The sequence below is a fragment of the Schistocerca serialis genome, chromosome 1 (assembly GCF_023864345.2).
Source record: "Schistocerca serialis cubense isolate TAMUIC-IGC-003099 chromosome 1, iqSchSeri2.2, whole genome shotgun sequence".
Classification (NCBI taxonomy): domain Eukaryota; kingdom Metazoa; phylum Arthropoda; class Insecta; order Orthoptera; family Acrididae; genus Schistocerca; species Schistocerca serialis.
The window spans coordinates 626,090,724-626,110,203 of NC_064638.1; the positions used below are offsets into that span (position 1 = coordinate 626,090,724).

The 19,480-nt window shown below is 40.4% G+C and overlaps 1 protein-coding gene across 2 annotated transcripts in view; it reads right to left on the bottom strand.

Moving 5' to 3' along the window:
* Positions 1-19,480, bottom strand: part of LOC126478473 (FAD synthase-like) — a 140,852-nt gene that overhangs the window by 56,634 nt on the left and 64,738 nt on the right. For both annotated transcript variants that reach the window (XM_050103705.1, XM_050103704.1), the window contains 3 exons: positions 17,984-18,129; positions 1,943-2,031; positions 1,706-1,838 (listed from right to left, as the gene is read on the bottom strand). In XM_050103705.1, coding sequence (XP_049959662.1) covers positions 1,706-1,838; positions 1,943-2,031; positions 17,984-18,129 — 368 coding nt within the window. The remainder of the gene's footprint in view (positions 1-1,705; positions 1,839-1,942; positions 2,032-17,983; positions 18,130-19,480) is intronic.

Here is a 19,480-nt window from a genome sequence, read left to right on the forward strand (position 1 = left end):
AAGTTTTTATTTCTTCTCTGTAGATTTTAATTCCTACTCTGAATTTTCCTTTTGTTTCCTTTACTGCTTGCTCAATATACAGATTGAATAACATCTGGGGTAGGCTACAACCCTGTCCCACTCCCTTCCCAACCACTGCTTCCCTTTCATGCCCTCAAACTCTGGTTTCTGTACAAACTGTAAATAGCATTTCGCTCCCTGTATTTTACCCCTGCCACCTTAAGAATTTGAGAGAGAGTATTCCAGTCAACATCGTCAAAAGCATCTCTAAGTCTACAAATGCTAGAAACATGGGTTTGCCTTTCCTTAATCTATCTTCTAAGATAAGTCGTAGGGTTGGTATTGCCTCACATGTTCCAACATTTCTACGGAATCCAAACTGATCTCCCCGAGGTCAGCTTATACCAGTTTTCCATTTGCCTGTAAAGAATCTGTGTTAGTATTTTGAAGCCATGACTTATTAAACTGATAGTTTGGTAATTTTCACATCTGTCAACACCTGAACACCTGCTTTCTTTGGGATTGAAATTATTATATTCTTCTTAAAGTCTGTGGGTATTTCACTTGTCGCATACATCTTGCTCGCCGGATGGTAGAGTTTTGTCAGGCTATCAGTAGTTCTAATGGAATGTTGTCTACTCCTGGGGCCGTGGTTCAACTTAGGTCTTTCAGTGCTCTGTCATACTCTTCACACAATATCGTTTCTCCCATTTCATCTTCATCTACATCCTCTTCCATTTCCATAATATTGTTCTCAAGTACATCGCCCTTGTATAGACCCTCTATATACTCCTTCCACCTTTCTGCTTTCCCTTCTTTGCTTAGAACTGGGTTTCCGTCTGAGGTCTTGATATTCATCCAAGTGGTTCTCTTTTCTCCAAAGGACTCTTTAATTTACCTGTAGGCAGTATCTCTCTTACATGCCTCTACATCCTTACATCTGTCCTCTAGCCATCCCTGCTTAACCATTTTGCACTTCCTGTCGATCTCATTTTTGAGATGTTTTTATTGCTTTCTGCCTGCTTCATTTACTGCATTTTTATATTTTCGCTTTCATCAATTAAATTCTGTTACCCAAGGAGTTCTACCAGCCCTCATCTTTTTACCTGCTTGATCCTCTGCTGCCTTCACTATTTTATCCCTCAAAGCTACCCATTCTTCTTCTACTGTATTGCTTTCCCCCACTTGTGAGACCTACATGATCTTAGGCAAGTGTACCAGTTTCTTTGGCCTGAACTGGCAACAACAGGATGTGTAATATATCTTGAGAACAGGACATAGGATGATATCAGGCTGGGAGTTCATAGGATGAAGGGTACCTAACAGTGGTGTAAAGTGCCATATGCCGCAGTGAAAACAGCTAAGTAGAAAATTTTGTAAAACAGAATGATCTCTGCCACCAATGAAACTTGTGTTCACCCAGAACATGTTTCAAATACACTCAAAAAAGGGAATGTTAAAATATACCTAAGAGAAGCATTACTGGGACATCACTAGAAAGCAAGTGAAATAGCTAAATGTCAGGCATAACACACCATTTTATTCTTATGTGAAAATGCAGGTCACTTCAAATGCACCAGAAAGGGAGGAAATAACAATAAACTACACAAGATATTTTCAAGGAAAATACTAATAAAAGGCTTCCTGAGTCTCACTGTCAACTTGATGTACTTCCAATTAGTGAACACTTAGGGCTGATACTAACTTGTACTTTTGACATAATGATGCTACATAACGGAATGCTTCTCGCACTGTTGCCATGTCTCCACGGGCCACTGCTTGTTCTATTTTTCTATATGTTTCATCCAGTGGGCACTTGTCATAGGATACTACAATATCTGGAACAAAACGAAGTAGTATCAGTAACAGGTACAATATGGAAATCCATCAAATTTATATAAAACCTGATAAAATGCACTGAATAGATGACGAGATACAGCACCTTCTCCCAATAATGATTTCAGCATATTGTAAGCCTCCTCAGCATCCTTTTCTACGTCAGATTCCACAGTAACTAGTAAACTGTAATAGCTGAAAAGTAATATAGTAATTATTAATGTTGTGTGGATGTATAATAATCACATTTCTTAAACAGAAGATTTATCAAGGATATTCTATTCATAGCATTCATATTTTAACACAATCAATGTTGGATTCTCTGATACATAATGTTTACCTTTAGGGCATTTAAAAAGAAAACATTCACGCAACAAGCATTAAGAACCATTATCACATTATGACCCAGTTTAAATAGATTTTCATTCACTGAGTAATGTGGAAATGTAATAACATATTTGAAAGGGACAGATTATCCAAAAAAGAAAGATTATATTTTAGTGTCCAGAGAACTTTGAAGCCATTAGAGATGATGTCCTAATTCAGATGAAACTGGACTTTGATGGGGAAAACAATTGGCTTCAACCTTGCTTAAGTTACTATCCTCACGTATGTCAGGGTAGTAAACAAAAAAGATTCTGTTCTTTACAATGGTAGAATTTATTATGTTATACACTGTCTAGTAACATTAACATGAATACCAGTCAGAAGCCTGAATAACCACTTTTTGCAGTGTGGACTGCTACAAGAAGTGCATGAAAAGAGTCAATAATTTCTGGAAGTTACTGACAGGGATGTGGAGCTATGCCAACTTCAGTGCAGTGGCCAGTTGCACTAATTTCTCAGTTGAGCAGTTGAGGATCCATGGTGTGAACAGCCTGATTGAAATGGGTTCCCACAGTTTCTCGGTTTGCTTTAAATCCGGTGAGTTTGGTGGCCATGGGAACACAGAAAACTTATCCTGGTACTCTTCAAACCACACATGCACACTGCAAACTGTGCGACATGCTGCTTTGTCCTGATGATAGATGCCATTGCGCTGAGAAAAGACAAACTGCATGTACGGGTGGACACGATACCCAAGGACAGATGCATTTCGATGCTGATTCACTGTGCCTTCCAGATTGATGAGATCACACAGCGAATGCCAGAAAACTCTTCCAATGATTGTTGCAGAATGTTTGCTTGGTGCATAAAACATGATTCACATGGAAAGGCAATCAGTCATCATTCAGTGCATGTTCAGTTGCAGCACTATCATGTAAATTCCAGTCTTTGTTGCTGACAAACAGCAGTCGACTTGAGTGCATGAATCAGTGAAGCAGGCATCTGCTGTGGACACCCATACACAGCAATGTTCGCTGAACGACCATTGAGGAGACACTTTTGGTAGCCCCTTGGTTCATCTGGACTATCAAAAGTCATGTCTATCTGCCTGTACACATCTCCACAACTGTCCTTGACCCCTTTCTTCTATGGCCCATGCACACCACAGCTGCCTCAGTGCCAGTTTTGGATCGCATCATTTTGCCATGCACAGTGTATTTCAACTACGGTGACACACAAACAGTTTACAAACTTAGCCATTTCACAAATTCATTCCCCCTTGGCCAAAAAGCCAATGATGAGGCTCTTTTGGGTGTCGGATAAATGACTCCATTTCCACATTACAACAACAACTGCACTGCTTTCCGTGTCCCCAGATGCTTTTTGCATGCCATCATGCTAGTGCTGGCACCGGCCATTCGTGAATGACTATTGCACACTGACATCAAACATATGTGATGGTTTTGTTAATGTGATTGGATCATGAATCTCATTTATGTCATTGCAGATATCTGAGGCAGACCATGGTGCAATCTCTAACTTTGCATGAGCAGGCTCAGCTGGCATACAGATACAAAGTATGGTGATCCTTGGTACAAGTAAGAGATGGTAGCAAAGTGCGAAATGATCTCGTGCCTTGGTTGGTCCAAAGACCATAAGAAATTTCCAGTCAGACCTACTGGACACAGCTTCTGTACCAAATCTTAAGAGAAGCAGTCGACCCTCAGCATCCAGGATGGAGGAGGATGTGCCGATGGTTCAGGAAATACTCATTCAAAGTCCACAGAAATCGTAATGAAAGATAGCTTGCAAAGACTGTGATCATAAGTTGGAATACTGGGAGATGATTCTTGCTAGGCATGTAGATTTGTCAAATATTTTTGGCAATCTCCTATGGTCAGTTGAAGTTGTGTTTCATGTTGGGAGGTTTGGTCTCCAGCACAGTTGTCAATATCGGGCATCAGAGAATCCAAAGGTAGTTGTTGAACAAAGCCAACATCACACAAATGTCACAGTGTGGTGCGACATGACATCCAAAAAAGTTGTGAGTCTGTATCTCATTTGGAACACAGTGCATGCTGAGCGGTACCTTGATAAATACCTATTAAAACATTAATTTCCTGTTTGCAACCTAAACCTGTGCGATTGACATACAGTGATCTTATACTAATCAAACATTTCAAGTATTTACTTCTTTTATTGGTGTTTTCTGTATATACCACGTAGCCAACACCTTATTACACAGGTGGTACATCTGTTAATTAGGAAAACAAAAGAATACTCAGAGCATATAATTGCTGAAAGCTGGTCATAACAACCCATCATTGTAGTTCCACATGGCACTATCAACTGCCAGATAGTCCATAAGGTAGCATAAAAGCTCTCCATGGTAATAGACTCTCGACTATGTTTATAATTTATAATCTCTTTAAAAGTCCATGACCATCCTCTAAATTGCTGCACGTTCTGATGGGAAGATAGTGGCGACACTTGGGAGTAGTAGTTGTTTCAGCTTGCTTAGTATCTAGCATAAAGTAACTTGCTGGTTTCAATAGCTCACACAAAAGGAATATGTTTTTTTAAATCACCTTCTGAAGTTGAGTCATGTGAATCTGTTGAAGAGTTCCTGATGACTTATCCTGCAGAGGTGATTGAGGAAGTTACCATGATGGAAGTGTATCCTAATGAAATGACATTAGATGCCAACTATCACATGTGCACTGTACACCACACTGTTCTGCAACATACTGCAGAGTATAGCATTGGATCTCAGTTCCACTATGTTTCTTCCAACTTTTCTTTCCATGATTTATATCCCTAACTTTCAGTTTAGGGATGTGGTCAGATGCACTAAAATTGAGATGAAGTACTCAATTTGTGTCACACATTCTACAGGGCAATCCACTTATCCATTTTGTTGTCTGCCTTGGTCGACTGGTTAACACATAGGATTTCCCAAAGCACCTGTCTCATGAAAGTACCATATCCTTGTAAACCAACCATCTTTTGCATAATGTTCATAAGATGCTGGAGGTGTTGAGAGATGACAATGCACTTATTGTTTCAAATAGAAATAGGATCTTATTCCGTCCCAGGTGCCTGATGAACTGAGAAGTTTTCATGATGCCACTGCTCTACTGTAACCACTGGCATATCTTCTGGACAGGGAGCGGGTGAGTATTCTGTATGGAACTCAGAACTCCAGAAGTTGCTAAAAGCAAATAGTTTATAGTTACTTCAACACATTAGAAAATATTTTAATAGGATCCGGCCACTGCATTTGCATATATCCTGGAAAGGCACAGTCACTGAGTAGAGGAATATTTTGTCTGCATATGTACTAGTTCAACAGTTGCCAGCAAAGAGCTTTCAATACAGGCAGTACATATGGTGTAAAATACTGAGCTGAAGACTGTCCTTAGATGGAGGTCTTGCTATATATTGTATGGGACATTCATCTCATTGCATAACCACGTTTACACTCATCAAATGTGAAGCAGGTGATATATACCTGTGATAAAAGTAACTGGGATTCTAAGACAGCATAGCTTATGCATTAGTACATGATTTTGTACACCATCGTTCACAGTTGAGATGTCACAAAAAACTGATGAACAATCTGCACCAAATGAATGTGACAAAGCTGTCAATTCCTATCTGAAGCAATCTAAGTGCTACAAAGTAACTAGTTGTCTTCCAGCCTCCATTCCATTTGCAGTTTAATACTCCATTTTCAGAGTTTTGTTGATGCAATAGCACAGAGAAAACGGCATGTAGGACACGGCATGGCCTTCATCTGTTCCCTACTTTACTATGACTACAATGATTTGTGCAGTTATTTCGTAAGAGATTATTCTGTAAGCCACATTTAACTGAAAATATATTGTAACAACTCCAATTCCAAAGAAACATGTGCTAACAGGAGTGAGTATTATTGCACTATCCATTTAATAAATCATAGTTGCAAAACACTAACACGAATTATTTACAGAAGAACAGAGAAACTGGTAGAAGTTAATCTCGGCGAAATCAGTTTGGATTTCAGAGAAATGTAGAAACACACAAGGCAGTACTGACTCTATCATGCACCACAGAAGATAGGGTAAAGAAAGGCAAACATACATTTATAGCGTTTGTAGAATTAGAGAAAACTTTTTGTTGATTGGATGACATGTTTTGAAATTCTGAAGGTATCAGGAGTAAAATACAGGGAGTGAAAGGCTATTTACAACTTATACAGAAACCATAGGGCAGTTATAAAGAGTCAAGGAGCATGAAAGGAAAGCAGCGAGTGATAAGGGAATGAGACAGGGTTTTAGCCTATCCCAGATATTATTCAATCTGTCCATTGAGCAAACAGTAAAGGAAACCAAAGAAAAATTTGGAGATGAAATTAAAGTTCAGTAAGAAGAAAGTTTGTCGATGACATTGTAATTCTTTCCGAGACAGCAAAGAACACCTGAGCAGTTGAATGGAATGGACATCATCTTGAAAAGAAGATATAAGATGAACATCAACAAAATCAAATCCAGGATAACAGAATATAGTTATAATAGAGATATAGTTGAACTAAATAGGGTGATGGTGAGGGAATTAAATGTAGTAGATGAATTTTGCTATTTGGGCAGTAAAGTAACTTATCATGGCCAAAGCAGAGAAGATATAAAATGTATGAATAAAATGGCAATGGGAAGGAGAAGAAGAGAAATTTATTAACATCAAATGTAGATTCAGTTATTAGGAAAACTTTCCTGTAGATATCTGTTCAAATGGCTCTGAGCACTATGGGACTTAACATCTGAGGTCATCAGACCCTTGACTTAGAACTACTTAAACCTAACTAACCTAAGGACATCACACACATCCATTTAATAAATCATAGTTGCAAACGAGGCAGGATTCGAACCTGCGACTGTAGCAGCAGCGCGGTTCCAGACTGAAGTGCCTAGAACCGCTCGGCCACGGTGGCCAGCTAGATATCTGTCTGGAGTGTAGGTGCTACAGAAGAATGTTGATGATTAGATCAGTAGATCACCTAATTAATAAGGCGGTAATGAATAGAACTGATGTGAAAAGAAATTTGTGGTACATCCTCACTAAAAGAAGGGATCAGTTGACAGGACACATTCTGAAACATCGAGGAATCGCCAATTTAGTACTGGAGGAAAATGTTGAGGATAAAAATCATAGAGGGAGACCACAAGATGAATACAGTAAGCAGGTTTGAAGCATGTAGGTTGCAGCAGTTATTCAGATATGAAGAGCCTTGCACAAGATAGAGTAACATGGAAAGCTGCATCAAACCAGTCTTCGATGGATAACCACAACAACACCATATTTCAGATGATGTATTTGCACAAGCATGTGGTAACCAATGTTGTAAAACCTGGAGGTGGTCTTTGCTTGACTGCCAATGGAAGTTCCTTAGTGCTCTCACGATGCTAGCACTGCATTACAACAAGGCAAGAACAACTTCTGAGCATCTCTTTGGCATTGTTTCAAGCCTGATTTCTTTCAAGATGAACAGAAAGTGATCGCCTGCCATGCTACCAAATGAAATTTCTTGAGTGTTAATAGTCGGAGAAGTAATTGTGTGTGCAAAGTCTTGTATCCAGCTGGTGACTTTATCTCCAGTGTTGTAGCCATATTTAGGTTTCTACATCTTTTTAACTTTCTGCCATGCACTCATCATGTTAGTGCTGCATTTGAACAAGGCACAGAACAGCTTCAGAGCTTCTCTTTTCTGCTGTTTCAAGAACTGCTTAAGCCTGGTGTTGATTTTCTATTTATTTATTTACACATCAAGTTCCATAGAACCAAATTGAGGAGCAAATCTCAAAGGTCATGGAACGTGTCAGAACATGAAATTACAACATAAAAGTAGTAACACATAAAAATAATACATTTATGAACCCAAAAAAAGTCAAGCCATAAGTTTAAGTAAACGGAGTCAACAATACAACGAGAATCAGCTTAATTTTTCAAGGAACTCTTCGACAGAATAGAAGGAGTGACCCATGAGGAAACTCTTCAGTTTCGATTAAAGCAACTGGATTACTGCTAAGATTTTTGAATTCTATTGGCAGCTTATTGAAAACGGATGCAGCAAAATACTGCACACCTTTCTGCACAAGAGTTACGGAAGTCGGATCCAAATGCAGGTTTTATTTCTGCTGAATATTAACTGAGTGAAAGCTGCTTGTTCTTGGGAATAACCTAATATTGTTAACAAGAAATGACAGTAAGGAATATATATATTGAGAGGCAAATGTCAAAATATCCAGACTCGTGAACAGAGGTCGACAAGAGGTTTGTGATCTTACACAATTTATTGCCCGAATCGCCTGTTTCTGAGCCAAAAATATCCTTTTAGAATGGGAATAGGTGCCCCAAAATATAATACCATATGCCTTAAGCAAATGAAAATAAGCAAAGTAGACTAATTTTCGTGCTGAACGATCACTCACTTCAGATACCATTCGAATAGTAAAAATGGCAGCATTAAGTCTTTGAACAAGATCCTGAATGTGGGCTTTCCATGACAGCTTACTATCTATCTGAACCACTAGAAATCTGAACTGTTCAGTTTCATTAATCATACGCCCATTCTGTGAAATTAAAACGTCAGGTTTTGTTGAATGGTGTGTTATAAACTGTAAAAACTGAGTCTTACTGTGATTTAGTGTTAGTTTATTTTCTACAAGCCATGAGCTTATGTCATGAACTCCACTACTTGAAACCGAGTCAATATTGTACACAACATCCTTCACTACCAAGCTAGTGTCATCAGCAAACAGAAATGTTTTAGAGTTACCTGTAATGCTAGAGGGCATATCATTTATATAAATAAGGAACAGGAGTGGCCCCAACACTGATCCCTGGGGCACCTCCCACCTGACAGTACCCTGCTCAGACCCCACATCACAATCACAGCCATTCTCAACAATGTGAATAATGACCTTCTGCTCTCTGTTGCTAAAGTAAGAGGTGAAACCAATTGTGAGAAACTCCTCGTATTCCCCAATGGTCCAATTTCTGGGGCAATATTTTTTGATCAACACAATCAAACATCTGAGGTAAATCAAAAAATATGACTAGCATATGAAACCTTTTGTTTAATCCATCCAGTACCTGACAGAGAAAAGAGAATATAGCATTTTCAGTTGTTAAATGACTTCTAAAGCCGAACTGTACATTTAATATCAAATCGAATGACACAAAATGATCAATTATCCTTACATACACAGCCTTTTCAATAACTTTAGCAAACACTGATGGTATAAGAATAGGTCTACAATTGTCTACATTTTTCCTTTGTCTACATTATTCCTGTCTCCCTTTTTATAAAGTGGCTTTACTACTGAGTACTTCAGGAAACTGACCATTCCTAAAGGAAAAATTACTAATATGGCTAAAAACAGGGTTAACATGTGCAGCACAGTACTTTAATATTCTGCTAGGCATTCCATCATATCCATGAGAGTCCTTAGTCTTCAGTGATTTAATTATTGACTTAATCTCCCCCTTGTCTGTATCACAGAGGAGTATTTCAGACATCAATCTCAGAAAGGCATTTGCCAAGAGAGTTATATGATTCCCTATAGAAACTAAATTTTTATTTAATTCACCAGCAATGCTAAGAAAATAATTGTTAAATACTGTACATATATCTGATTTATCAGTAACAGAAATATTTTTACTATGAACTGACTTTATATTATCAACCTTGTGCTGCTGACCAGACACTTCCTTCACAACTGACAATATGGTTTTAATTTTATCCTGTGAATTAGCTGCTCTATTTACATACCACATATTCTTTGCCCTCCTAATAACAGTACTATTTGTATGGGCTACTGTAGATTGATTGTGATTACTTCTAATGTTTTGATATAATTCCTGCTTTGTTCTATATGATATCCTTACCCCACTGGTCAGCCACCCGGGCTGCCTTTTACTGCTAGTACCCCATTTAGAACATTTTAATGGAAAGCAACTCTCAAAGAGCATGAAAAATGTGTTAAGGAAAGCATTATATTTGTCATATATGTTATCGGCATATAAACATCCTGCCACCCTTCTTCCTTGATGAGGTTTAAAAAAACTCTCTATTGCTGTTGGATTAACTTTCCTGCATAGTTTGTAATTATATGTGACATTTATTTGAGTGCAAAAGCCTTTTAGTGTTAAAATTTGTGCATCATGGTTTGAAAGGCCATTCATCCTTTTACTAACATGTTTGTATTTTAGGTACATTCCTTTGTGGACTGCTGTCAGAACTCTCGTATTGCTATTCTAGTTAACACAATAGCCAGAGGTTCTAGCTTATTGTAAAATACTTATTTTATCAAAGGTGGAAAATTTTATTTGGAATTGTTACAGAAACTACTCTCTTCAATATATCTATGAACCACTCATATGCCACACATCCAGTGAGGAGGGAAAGGAAATTGTTCATTTCCTCCTTACCCATGTAGGGAACCTTCAGATTTAGCAACGTCACAATTGCATTTGGATGATCCAGCTATCTGGAGGACACGAATTTGTTGACATAGTGCTCAAAATTATCTGACGCTATGGAGTTTTTCACCAATAACCCATCACATATCAGAGAAAGATGTGGAACTTGATGGAGTATAAGCAACTGAATTTGCTTGGTAAGTTGATGGTATCACACAGGCCAAAGTTGTTCTTCTATTAGTGAAATAATTGTTGCAAAATTTTTGTCAGTTGCCTGGGCTTCAACAGCTGCATTACAACTGCCACAAATTAGGTAAGGAGTATCTGTGAAAGTGATTCCTACCATACATTACATGTGCCCAATCTTGATAGGCTGTTAGATTATTCAACTGTTAATGAAGTACCTGATAGTTTTATATGCAATGCCTCAAGCCAGAGTGTTGATAACACCATATTCAGTACTGTTAAGTACTGGTACACTACAATTACTAGGTTCTACACCTACATACTCTGCTAGCCACTGTACAGTGCATGGCGGAGGATAAATAGGACAGTGTCAACCTCCCTCAATCATTACTAGAGCTTCAGAAAGATAAAAACTTATACAGAGATGGGATTAATCATGACTAGAGCTTCAGAAAGATAAAAACTTATCAAGAGATAGGAAACCTCATCACGATCTAATGTAAGAAGGCCAATGTCTACAGTTTTAACCAATAAAACAGATTATTATGCACAAAGTCCAACTTTTTATTTCACAGTATATATTTATTTTGAAAACTACAGTGGTGCAATATAATCAGAAATAACAGTAGGAGGAGTAAATTTCCAAACCAAAAAGAGACGCTATATGCTGACAGGTAATAGTTTCAGTGATGAATTAGGGTTCAGTATTACCTCAAATGACCACCGTCTGCAGTATGGTGACATCACTGAGAGATGACACAGTCCGCCAAGGTTTTTAAGACACACAATCTTATTATCCCTATAATATTAGTGTGGGGACCTATTGGGTATGACATTAAAGTCACCTCTGGTACAGATTCATTGAACTTTACCAGTACAGTGGCATTTCACAGACATATTGCGGCCTTACTTGTTACCTCTCTTGAAATAGCTTCCTGGTACCGCCTTTGTATCAATTACGCTCATTCTCATGCAGCATATGTGTATATGAACTGCCTTCATGGCGTTAAGGGACTCCACTGGCCAGCAAAACCATCACGTCTACCCTCCAATAGAACACATGTGGAACACTTGAACATCAACTCCATCCACTTCAGGAGAGGATACAAAGACTGAGAGAAGTTTGGCATTGTGGCTGCACCTTCTAATAATATGTTCAATATGTAGCCACAAAGGCATTTTATTGACAAAAAACACAAACTGTGGACATTCTACAGCATTTTAGTTCTACATGATTGAAAACTTTAATCATTTTTCAAAACCACCTTAAGTACCAAAATAAATTTAAAATTGAAGTTATTTCTTCTGAACAACTGCTTCTGTTCTGCAGAAACATTTTTAATCAAAACCTAGTAATCAGCCTCTGTGTAGAACAGTAGAAAAATATGTTTATGTTGGTGTTAAAGTCAATTACGTTTCATTAGTAACAACAGTGTCAAACACTAACATGTTCATTTTCACTCAATTCATGGTTGTCAGCTCTTCCCAGGGCATTTGTCTTAGCAATCCTGCCCCATTCCATACCTCCCTAATTCATTACTCCCATCTGCTAAGGAAGCAAGTTTCTTTCTTCATTTCCCTACTTTCACAAGAGCTCCTGATTCAGCCACTCTACTGTACACTGTTTATTTGGGTTGCTGAGACCTAGACAATAGCTCTGGACCTAGCTAGGCTTCTACTGGCCTAACCTAACTCTCAGTTCAGACCTTCTCTTTACAATGATAATATCAGAATTCAGTCCTGCGCACAGTGTGATGGATACACCACTTGTTGATGCACTTCATATTTGAAACACTTGTGAAAAAGTATTCAGAATCATCTGTGTTCCCTCCAACCGGCAAGTGTTTGTGCCATGTGGATACTAATCAAGTTTCAAGCTCCCACCCATTATGGCCAGTATGTTTGGGTGATAACTGAGTTCCATTCCTTTGGATCTTGTCCTGGCCATTTCTCCCACAAGACACAACCAATTCCGCACCTCTAGAGAACAAAAATTGTGTTCATGCTAGCGAATACTCGGAAATGAGATAGTGACTTTTTTCTGTATTCCACATTAATGTGGAATGTTTGTCAGATTTCTATTGTTGAGGCGAATCAGCACTAAGGATTCTTACTGCACAGCTCTTTATTTAGTGTTATAATATGAGCAAGCAACTTTTGCTAAGAACTAGTAAATTTTGAGATCATTCAGTTCTCCTTGTTGTAATTAACTGAAGAAATCCGTTGCTTTTCTCAACCCCTTGTGAACATTATTCACCGTGCTGTACCCAACATGCCTGCTCTCTTGTCCTCAACTTCAGCTACATTTTTGCGATCATTTTACTAACTTAAGTAGGGACAATTTCTCACACTGGTGATACAACAATTAACTCAGGTGACTAAATCTAAAAATCCTGGATTTTGATGGTCACCTCATAGCATCAGCAGTGCATTCAGACTCCCCAGCACATGCTTCACACCACAAGCTATTTCTATTGTGTGTGCTTAGCATGTTTTCCCCCTCTCAAACTAACAACCATGGCTTCCACCACCAGCCCAACCAATGCCTCGCCACCTGTGGTTGCTTCTCTAGAAACCCCCGTCATCGCTGATCTGACTGTCCATCTTGAGGAACTGAAACACCGACCTGCACATGCACAACTCGAGGTGACAAGAAGATCAACAGCCCAGCCTCTGGTACTGCACTCCAATTCCACCTGGCTGCACCACAGCTCATCTACAGCCCTTTGATCACTGGGACCCACACGTGCAGTTTTCCTTGCTGATGCCATCTTCACTGGCTGCAGTATCACCCATGACGACGCGAAGTTCCCAATGGTGATCAGCCACTTCAAGCCAAAATACATGAAGGAGGCCCGCAATGTTCATCTTGCCAACTCCCCAGCCACTGACTGCTAAAGACACTCCACTGTCATCTTGTGATGCAACTCGTGTCCTCCAAGATGCAGCACGTTTGGGTCCTTCCTCCCCTCAAGCAGTGCGGAAAGCAGTAACCCTCACAACTACTCTGCCACATCCACATGATGGAATAACACATGCTCTCTGACAGTTTCCTGCACAACTTCTGACTAGCTTGCCTTCTGGACCCAATATAGACAGCTGTGGCTTTGCATGCCGATCCCCCTCCCTCAACGATGCCACCAACCCCACCGACAGGGTATACGAGACACTGGTCTCCCTGCCTGCCACTGCCCCCATCACTTGGCACCTGCACTCCCATTCGACTCTGCCAGCCAGCCATCAAACTGACTGACAGCCACCCCATCAAGAGTTGACACTCATTGCTCAATGCGGAGATGTCACCAGCCACCTCTCACTCCAGTAACCCGCAGCACAGCACCCAATACTCTTGAATATATGACACCCTTGTCGGTCTATTGCAGACATGATAATGCTGCAGGCTACCTTCGCCCACCTTGACATCAACTGACACCACCTGACAGCATAATGATGGCTACCACTGTCACAGCTCCAGCCACCACGTCAATGCCTCTTGCGACATGGCTGGTCTCTGTTAGTAGCACGAGTTCTTAAGCCCAATACTGCTAACTGCATAGAGCCCTGCTCTTGAGCCCCAAATTCTAACATCCGTCAGGACGAGGCATGCCTGGCTGCTGTTCAGGTCTGCCAGTGCTTGCTTGTCTGCAATGCCTCCGCACCACACGATTCCTGATCAACACTGTCTATCTACCCATGTGGCTTGGATGGGACCCAAGAGCTGCCTCAGCGATCTTCCTGATGGCAGCGAACAACTTTATCATTACCACCTCTGGCAAACATCATCATGCCCTGGAATGGGTCCTCTCCTGTCAACATGAACATCACCAACCCCAATAATGGAGCAGACTTCATTGAACACTATTGTCTGCTCCATGACATCACCAGCCAGCAGCTCATCGACAGCAATACCAAGAAATCAACTAAGAAAAAGTGCACAACCCACTTCACCATTTTCTTCCATGTGAAGAAGGTGGCATTCTTTGGCCTCATGCCGACCTCCTGGCACAGTTTTTTGCTCTTACATGCCCCTCCAGTGCATAATTGGAGGTTTCCAATTAAACTGTCTGTTGCCATGCCTGGACCACCTGTCTTCTGCTGGTTACAGCCCCTACCTCCAGATAAGCTCTAGATCACCAAGGCGGAGTTTGATGAGCTGACCACCACTGGCTTGTTGCATCCTTCAAAGAGCCCTTGGGCGTCCACCCTTCAACTTGTCAAGAGTAGGATGGTTCTTGGCACTCAAGGCGTGGTTAGTGAGTGCTAAACATCTGTACCATTCCCAACTGATTACCGGTGCCACTCCTATGCAGCTAAACCACTATGCACAATTTTTTTAAACTGCATCAAGCATCTCTTCCAGATCCCTCTCAAACATGAGGATATCCCTTCAGCCTGTACAAAAACATCTTTATGACCCAGCCTTTGTAATGCTGCCCAAATATGGCAGCACTTTCTGGGAAGTATGCTGCAAGGCTTGCCCTGGTGTTTTGTCTCTTGGATGACATCCTCAATGTCTCTGTGATGTTCGAAGAATCCAGCAAGTAACTCCAGATTATCCTTGAGTGCCTCCAGGAAGCTGGCATTGTCGTAAACAGAGCAAAGTGCAGTTTCAGTGTCAGCGAGGTGGTATTCCTGTGCCATAATATCTCTGCCATCGATTTTTGTCCACTGCCCAACAAGATGTGAGGTATCCTAGATTTCCCACACTCTGAGACATTCAAGGACCTCCATCATTTCCTTGGCATGTTGAACTTCTTCAACTGTCACCTAAGGAATGCCACTCCTGCACAGGAGCCACTCACCACAGCCCTTCATGGTGTGAAAACAAAGGGGTTCAAGCCTGTGTCTTGGACACTACAAATGGAAGTCAGATTTGTTGCCACCAAGTGCGACTCAGCAAACACTACCTTGCTTTCCTTCCCCCACCCCTATTTGCTACCGTGATCGATGCCAGTCAGATTGCCTGCAACAGCACCTCAGCAGCAACTGGCAGCCACTAATTTTTCTCTCATCCACGCTCTCTGCCATCTAATGGCACTGGAGCACATATGACAGAGAGCTACTTGCCCTCTAAACGGCAATAAAATATTTTTGGCCATCAGTGGAGACCGGTCACTCCACAGTCTTCACCAAACCCAAGCGCTCCCTAAAAACATTGACCAATTCCCTCCATGTCACTTCCGGTAACAGTTGTTCATATTCAAGTTTACTACAAACATAAGCTGCATTACTGAAATGATAACAATCGTCACTGACTGCCTAAGGTCCATTGTTGATTCATCCTTGGAAGGCACTCAGCACCGTCCATGGTCACAACCTGATATTCACCCACCTCTGCTTGGATGCCACTTCTGGTCTCCACCTTCAATATACATCAGTCCCCGATTCAGACTGCAGTATTTGGTGTAACATATCCACCAGCACAGCACACCCATTCCTCCCCACTACCTTCCCCAAGGCGACATCTGAGCAGTTACACAACCTGGTGCACCCCAGCATGTGCATTTCTACCACCCTGGTGATGTAGCGTTTCAGGTGGCCAAGTATTCAGAGGGACTGCAAGACCTGAGTCCATACCTGCCTAGCCTGTTGGCATGCCAAAGTCCATCACCATATATACACACCTGACACTACCTGCATAGATGTCAGGCATCACTTCTCCGACATTCACATGGACATTGGTGGCCCTCTTCCTTCCTCTGACAGCTGCTGTTATTCCCACTGGCCTCGGGCAATGCCAATACGTGACATTACTGTTGTCACAGTAGTCACCACCATAGTGACCACCATCTTTGTCTCCAAGTGGATTGTCTGTTTCAGCTGCCCACATCACATCACAACAGACTGTGAGCATCAAATTCACATATTCCCTTTTTTGCAAGTTGATGGACCTCTGCATGGTGACCTCTGCCATGCTGCCAGCAGCTGTGTCATCATTGTCACTGCTTGAAGCACCCCTCTGCCACGACCCCCCCCCCCCCCCCCCCGACACAATTCTACTGCAGCTCCACCGAGGACAGGGCCAGAAACCAATCACGCTATGCCAGCACTGCTCCCACTCTTGATTCAATTCTGTCGTGCAACTGGACACCTGTTTACTACAATAGTTGACTACAGGGTTCTAGACAACAGCACCAGATCTAGCTAGGCTTCTGCTGGCCTAATCTCGTCCTCAGTTCTGATCTTCCCTCCAGATTTTGCTCACCTAACCTCATCCTCAGTTCTGATCTTCCCTCCATTGCTCCTGCCCATGCACCATGGCATACATGCCACATGGTCACTTTATATTCCACACACTCACTGCAAAGTACTGCGACACACCCACATATTGCCAAGGTTGTTTTAACTATGGTGCATGTAGGTAGGCCCATATCTTTCCGTTTCTACTATGCTGCAGAAGTTTCACTGGAAAGCCCTTACACACACTCCATATAGTCCTGAAGTCTCCCCATGCAGTTTGCATATTTTTGGAGCCCTCAAGAAAGATATTTGTAACCACTGATTTGCTTTGGATGAAGAAGAGTATATGCCTGGCTACAATAATGGTTCTATAGGAAGCTGCAAACATTTTTCCATGAAGGCATTGGCTCTTTTGTCTCACAGTTGGATAAATTTATTAACAGTTACGGTGATTACTTTTGAAATAATAAACAGTTTACTTACTTTTTTCCATGTGTCTCATTTTCATTTGACTATCCCTTCTATTTTTTGGGATGAGTCAGCAAAAGGACACTATTCTTTCTGTCCTGCTCTTTACTTAATGTTATCATATCAGCAGGTGAATTTTGCTACAAACTATTAAATTTTGAGATCATTCAGTGCTCCCTGTTGTAATTTAGTTATTTGAATAAATTTTGCTTAACCCCCTGTGAACATATTCACCATGTGGTACCCAATATACCCATTCTCATGCCCTCCACTTCAGCTATATGTTTGTAAGTATTTTATTGTGTTAGGTAGGGGTACTTTCCTACAATGCCACTGTGCTACTTAGGAGCTCAGAAATAACCAGCATGTTGTTCTATATGCAAATAAATCACATATGACATTTTCTATGTCATTCTGATATACATTGTGTTGGTAGTCTATGGAACACAGAAATAACCAACCGACCAATCTGATTAAGACTGTAAGATGATGTGATGTACTTGTAATTTAAGTAAACACAACAAACCTGTGATAAAATTTTGGATATGAGCCAAAAGATACCATTGGAAATAATTTCACAGCTTGATTAAGTTTCTCTGTCACAGCAACCTCATTTGCTGACAGGTAGAGTTCTTTCACATGTGCATGTTTGTTTTTACTACCAAACAGATCCTGAAAAAGTAAATCAAGAAATGCCATGTAAAATTAAAATATGACATTTGTAACAGATTATTCATTTTTCATTTCACTAAAGTAGAGAACAACTGACAATTAGAGAAAAAAAAACAGATTTTACAATACATTTGGTTCCTGATACTGCAGTAACATGGGTATGGAGCATGTTTCTAAGGCTATATGATCACCTTCCACACGTTGCAGTGAACAAAATAGGTGAAATATTGTCAGTATTATCAAAATAAGTATTAGGGAAACCAGGTAATACACATGTAACTAATTCTGACAATGTGTGCAGGGGCACCCACAAAGGGGATGGGGAGTAGGAGTAAGGTGATGGTACTGGGTGGATGCAGAGCTCCATCCCCTCCCTTCCCCGCTGGCTGTAAGCATAGCCAAGTTTTCATTTTTAATCATCAGATGAAATTGGTTTGATGTTGAAGCTGTAAACTGAAAATAAACCTGATTGTTGTATGTATCAATACCACTTTACTTCACTCAAATCCACCTGTGGGATGTGGAAAAAACATAGTGATTAAACAGCTATCTTAGTGAATTTACAGGCATGAAGTATTGGGTGGCACATCATTCAAGTGCAAAAAAAAATTTCTCAGTTTTAAATGAATTTCTCCTATGTAACTTTTCAGAGTTATGAAATTGTTATACCACTGAAATTTTCTCATCAAGAATTACACATCTTCCCTGTGACTATTATAAATGGATTTTATTATTTGCAAAATTAATTTTACTGACAGACATCCAGTACCTGCGTACAAATGACTCACATACTTGTTTTGCAAATGTGAGAAAACAACTGTCACAGGAAAACAAGAGCAGTTATAGTATTTGGAGCAGACAGATCACCTAGTGCCCAACCAAGGGAACTGTACCGCACACATAGATGGCAGCAGTGGGCTGATGGGCTCTGTTTGTTCATGAAGCGAGAAACAGAATGACAAGGTCACATAAAACTAATGGACAATGTATTAGGAAACAACACTTGCTGGGCACAGTTCTGCAATATGAGCAAACATTGTTTTATGTCTCACAGGCTCACATTGTTTGTGCATCTGATTATACTTTCCTGGTTGTGTGGCTTATGTGTGATGTTAATTCCTGCTACTTTCTCATTCCAATAATAATGACTTGGTTGAGTGAAGCAAAAATTAATCATTTCTTGGTACCATCTTCAGCTCTAGTGAATCAACTTCAAGGAGTGTAATGGCTCTGAGAAAATATTTGAGGATCTATTCCTGAATGTAGTCTAACTTCTGCAAACTTTATTTCTGAAATAGTTATTTTTCTTTTCTACAACCAAACATCATAGGTTGTGTGCAAGTGCAGCATT